Genomic DNA, 6,000 nt, shown 5'->3' on the forward strand with positions numbered 1-6,000 from the left:
TTGCCTATAATTTGTGTAAATAACTTTCATGATATCTGATTTGATATTTGATAACTATGTGTGTTTGTAGTCAATGGGTTTATGCAATCTATACACGGGTAAATATTTTAAAATTTAAACATTTTATTGCCTTTAAAAAAATATACTAAGCATTAACAATCATAAAAAAATAAGAAGGTTATATACATATTAGATTGACCGTTTGAATCTGAATGAATGTTTTGGTAACTTTCTCACTGTAGAGTGAGAGCAAAAAAGCTCTCATTGTTGAGAGCAGCAAAAGAACACATAAGCCACACTCTAGCATTTAACATTGTGGCTTCAGGTACAAATTAGCTTAGACAATAACAGATATATTGTACTTAAATTACTACACACCCTGTATATAGGTAGAATGTTCATTACATTTATAATAAATATAATTATAAAAAACTTGCTGCTTTTAACAAATTTGGCAGAAATAATTTGTACAAATCTGACCACAAACTACAAACAAATAATACTTAAGTAACAAAGAGTATCTTGAATTGGATATTTTATTTGAATATGATTTTTAAGTGCACTACTCAATGTTCATCTATTTTATGTTAAATGTTAATGACATTAAAGCTTTGTTGACAACTATATAAGGGAAAGAATTCCAAATTCCTTCTTTCAGTGAACAATTTGAATTCAGCAAATTTTTGAAATACCTCTGATATGACAAATATTTTAAAATTCAAAATGCTGTTGTAAAATACATGGATCATTCAAGAGCTGCCAAGACCCATGTCTCTGTTCAAAATTTCTGAATTGATAAAATGGCAAATAACACAGTGACCTATTTATTTGGTACTGTATCAAAATGAAAGGTGAACTGAATTGACTAAGGGTTTGATTAACAGAGTTCTAGGAAACATTTCACATAAGACTTTGTAACAAATCTAGTAACTTAAATTTGTAGATACAAAAATTGTAACTACAGTATTTCTGATCAAATAAAATTTATTTACAAAAATAGAGCAAAATGAAATTTAAAAATAGAGCACTAAAAAATCAATATTCCAAAGAAAAATATAGTTTTTATCTCAATCAAGTGAGATTATAGTTCTCAAAATTTTGAAATTTAAATTTTTTTGAAGGATTATTTAAGGGGCATTTAGACATTAACTTCGAACCATTCTTTAAGTATTAGATATTTATATTATTCCCTTCATAAATAAGACCGGCATATGGTAAATAAGGACCTACCTCAATTTCTATAGACACATTTCCTTGAAAAGTCAGGGCTGCAAGATCTGGAACGAGGGACAGGCGGTAGTGTTTAGGTTTAACATTTTGCGGCAACCTTTCAAAAGGTTTTCCTTCAGGCATATTTTTCGATGTTTTCTGAACTGAGAAACGTCTCTTACTATTACTATAACTGATAGAACTTAACCACTCACTACAATAATGTTGACTTCGCCCCACTGACACAGCAACCGATTGCGGCAAGCGCAGGAGATTGGTGCGACGGTTTTTGAAGGGGACTGAACCAGGGACGTTTCTGCTTTGCTTTCCTAACGGTACTTTAGAAGTTCCACTGAACCAATTTTTATTTCTGTTATAAGCTAACGGATTATGTAAAACGGTTAAGAATTTTTTGGCTTCAGTCCGGAAAGCTAAAGTCACTATTTTACTTGACATTAAAATTCAGAAATATGCGGTGACTTTTCAGTTTTTAAGAAAACATTTGGAGAAGGTTAGGGTTAGATTAGATCGCATAAATGACAGAAGCACATTTGTTTTATTTACGAAATTTACGCCAATTTGTAGGCAACCGAAACTTCTCCGATTAGTTCTGATTTTAAAAGAGAACAGGATTGCATTGGCCTAATTGTATAAAATATATACATTACGGAAAGGTGTTGTACATTTAATGCTTTAAAAAACAATGTTTAAAAGAAATGAAACAACAGTTTTGAAACAATGAAAGAAATTGTCGAAGTAGTCAATGCTAATTGCAATCACTAAGTACATAATATTCTGCTAAAAAATAGAAAACCAACACACACCAACAGATATCTAAATTACAAATCACAACAGCAATATTAAAAAAGGAATCATTAAATTTTTATAAGATAGAGCCAAAATTACTTGTTCTGACGAAAATTCGTACTTAGATGAGAAACATTTGTTAACAGCTGTTTAATTAAAAATGATCCATTGTCGTTTATAAATAAGGAATTTTCAAGAATAGCCGAATGCAACAGCACGTAGAACGGTGTCCTTTTACATTCAAAAGAAATAATATGAGGAAAATAACAATGAAATACATAAAAGGATTATAACGATAGGAAATAAATTTAACGTTTCAACAACATTTAAAGAAATAAACACATTTCGATCTATTTTATCTAAATTAAACCTAACGATAAACAAGAAAGAACAAAAATTGTATTTATTAAATATCTTGTGAATGCGAACATTTTTATTTAGGTGAAACATAAAGACCATTAGATGTAAGTGAACATCAATCTTATATCAAAATAGAGACTTTTATATATCTCAAATATATAAACGAGCATGGGAAAATGAACATGCAGTTCAATGGAAAGTTTCAAGTAAAATCCTGAAAAATACAGATGGTAAAATGAAAAACATCAAAGAAGTGGCTTCAATTATGTTAAATGAAATCAACTGTGTCGTAAATTCCTCGGCAGAATGCAGTAGGATCTGGTTACCTATATTAAAAGATAAATCAATAGAAAGAAAATATCACTACTATAAGTCAATAACATATCAAGAATCCATCATTTATGTTGTAACGTAACGTGCCCGGAAGGGATATTGGGGATTAGTAGAGAAAAGAGAATTCCAGATGCAAGTATGTTTACTTTGCAAACCAGCGCTCAGGGGTTTTGAAGGACCCAACGGCGAGCTTTGGGACGTAGATCTATAGATCTGGAATAGGGTATATTCAGAGAAAAAATGATAATTGAAACGTATCAATCGAAGTAACAAAATTTGGTACTAAAAGAAAGGGGTAAAAAAAGAACGCACCCAGTCCTTTTTCGAGGGACAAGGAAAACTCAACACGTGACTTATGAGAAGATTGGTTTAAGAAAGATTAAAAAAGATGACAAATAGGCTAAACCTCTCTAAAAAAACCAAAATGCCAATAAATCCAAAATAGTCTAAAAGAAGAAGAAGCAAACACACTTACCTTATATTGTCGCTCTACGTTCCTGTCAGAATTATCTAATTATTTACCAAGAGAAAGGCAGATTTGCAAATAGATTAGCAAAGTAGACATAAATAAAACAAGGCAAATAGCAAAAATCATAAATCATAAAGACAAATCAGGTTATAAAGAAATATTCCTAAAATTAGATGGAATACCTTTATAACTGAGTGAAGCTGAAATGTGCATTTAATTAGCAAAAATTTAATGAAAGTAACAAAAATATTATGGCATTACGTCAGTTATAGCATATTGTCATATTATTGGTGTTATAACTTACTAATTTAATAAAAAATACCTACAAATTAGCTGAATAAAAAGTATAACAATTTTTCTTGATCACTAAAGTATTGACCTTACAAACTTTTAGGTTGCACACAAAAAACCAAGGTTATTACGAAATACAAAAAAATTGAGGGACATACCCTAAACAGTACTATACTATACCTTGCACTGCACTAAATACATATATGTAATAAACGTTAAAACTGAAATCAAGTATATTCCTTTGTTCACCAAATAGAAAACATTCTGCGAAGGGGAATTAAAAATGCTACACAATCCCCCGTAAGAACAAAAACTGAAAAAGTAGGAACAGTACTCGTTTGGGGCTAACATAATTCAGATTGGAATAAAAATAGCATTTTTTGGCTATTGTAACAGCGTGAGTATTAAGAGAAACATGAAATATGTTAAAGTGCATCCCGACTCTGGAGAATCAAACAAAAAATAGCGTGGCACTTAGAGAATGCCTACAGAAGTGAATACTTCCTATAGCCTGTTATTACAATACATAGGTTAAAGCAATTTTATGTCCGCTTATTACCGAATTATTAATATTTTTTTATATCACTACCCATTTAAGTTCTTTAAAATTTAAAAGTCCTAATTTTTTCCTTTAAAATTTTTGTTTAATAATTTTAGTCACTTTCAAAATTTGTTAAATATAATATTTGTTTAAATATAATAAAATTATTGAATTATAGTTATCATTATATTGTTAAAAATAATCATGAGTAATGGGAGGGTATATTAATTAATTTTTATTAAAAACTTTTCATTTGTAAATACGTATATGTGAGACTATACAATTTCTAAAATAAACTTTTATTTTAATCGGTTTTTTGTTATTTTATTTAATTTATCCAATTTTATATAATTCTTTTTAATTTTATAATTTTTTATAATTTTTTATAATTTTTTATAATTTTTTATAATTTTTTATTATTTTTTATAATTTTTTATTATTTTTATAATTTTTATAATTTGATTTGATTTTATTTCATTTTATTTATTTTGTTTTAATATTATTTAATTTTCTTTAAATTTATTTGCAAAACAAATTGTAATCACTGTCTTAAATTAGAAAAACGACTTTGCCCCGTGAGACGAACCCAAGGAAAGTGTCAGAAGTATTGCGTCAGTTGCATGACGGTGCATCAGGTGGACACTTTGGTATTACTTAAACTGCAAAAGGTTCGAGAACGGTTCTATGGGGTGAACTATAAAGATGATGTAACAAGATGGTGCCGGAAATGTGAACTGCGTGTAACCAGTAATGATCCAGTTGGTAAAAAGAGGGCACCCATGCAACAGTACGATGTTGGTAGTTCTATGAAAAGAGTAGCAATCGACATTGCTGATTCACTTCTATAATGGAAATGAATCAGCAATGTCGATTGCTGGATTCGATGGAAATAAACATATCCTAGTAGCCATGGATTATTTTACGAAATGAATTGAGGCCTATGCGATACCAAATCAAGAAGCTGCTACCGTTGCCAAGGTACTTTCGAATAATTCTTTAGCCGATTTGGTGTTCCCTTGGAGATCCACTCCGACCAATGGCGAAACTTCCAGTCAACCCTTTTCCAAAACGTTTGTAAATTGATTGGTGTCAATAAGACCAGAACGACACCCCTGCATCCTCAATCAGATGGAATGGTCGAGAGTATGAACCGAACGATGGGTAAACACCTGCCCAAAGTTGTATCAAAACATCAAAGAGATTGGGATCAGCACATTCATTTATTCCTAATGGCCTACCGCTCGGCTGTGAATGAAACTACAGGCCAGACTCCAACCTGCCTGATTTTAGGTCGTGAAGTTCGTTTGCCCTGTGACCTAGAGTTTGGCTGCAGACCTTCCAAAGAACATGTTGCAAGCGAACATTCAAGTTATTATGTACCTCGAATAATCTGGAATAGTCCACCTCTATTTTTGCTTGTACTTGATGTCTCGAGTCGATACATCCGGAACATTCCCGAACACATCGCTACGTATAAATAAGCATGTTTGTTACAATATGTTATTATCAGGAAAAAAAAATAATGATTTAAAAATGTCTTATGAGGAAGTTTCTACTAGCACATTGTTTGCTGCAAACTAAAACTTAACTAAGATAAAAAGCAAAACGGTTATATCTGCAAGTAATTTACATAATTATCCATATAACAAAGAGACTATTAAACTATTATAGTAACCATAGATGATCGACTTAACTGGTCGGCTCGTATCTTACAACTAAAGAAAAAGCTATCAAGCTCATTATTTGTGATTCGCCAACTAGCAAGGGTTGGCAACTTTGAAACATTAAAAATGACATATTTTTGAAAAAGACAGAAAATGAAAAAGACAGAAAAGATTTTATTTCACGTTCAAAGCGTCTATGTATCTATTGATACGTATTTCGCTTTAATAAAGCTCATCAGAATAGTTATTCATAGCCGTTCTTAACGTGAAAAATAAAATTCTCTGTCTTATTAGAAGTAACAATAACATGACTTCGTTATGGACGC

At 30.7% G+C, this 6,000-nt stretch overlaps 1 protein-coding gene across 1 annotated transcript in view; it reads right to left on the reverse strand.

Moving 5' to 3' along the window:
* Psa (puromycin-sensitive aminopeptidase) overlaps nucleotides 1-1,736 on the reverse strand; it is a 91,395-nt gene extending 89,659 nt beyond the window's left edge. Inside the window, exon 1 of the mRNA XM_072534726.1 lies at nucleotides 1,231-1,736. Coding sequence (XP_072390827.1) covers nucleotides 1,231-1,665 — 435 coding nt within the window. The 5' untranslated portion in view covers nucleotides 1,666-1,736. The remainder of the gene's footprint in view (nucleotides 1-1,230) is intronic.
* Between the last annotated feature and the right edge of the window lie 4,264 nt (nucleotides 1,737-6,000).

The sequence above is a fragment of the Diabrotica undecimpunctata genome, chromosome 6 (genome assembly GCF_040954645.1).
Source record: "Diabrotica undecimpunctata isolate CICGRU chromosome 6, icDiaUnde3, whole genome shotgun sequence".
NCBI classification, from domain to species: Eukaryota; Metazoa; Arthropoda; class Insecta; order Coleoptera; family Chrysomelidae; genus Diabrotica; species Diabrotica undecimpunctata.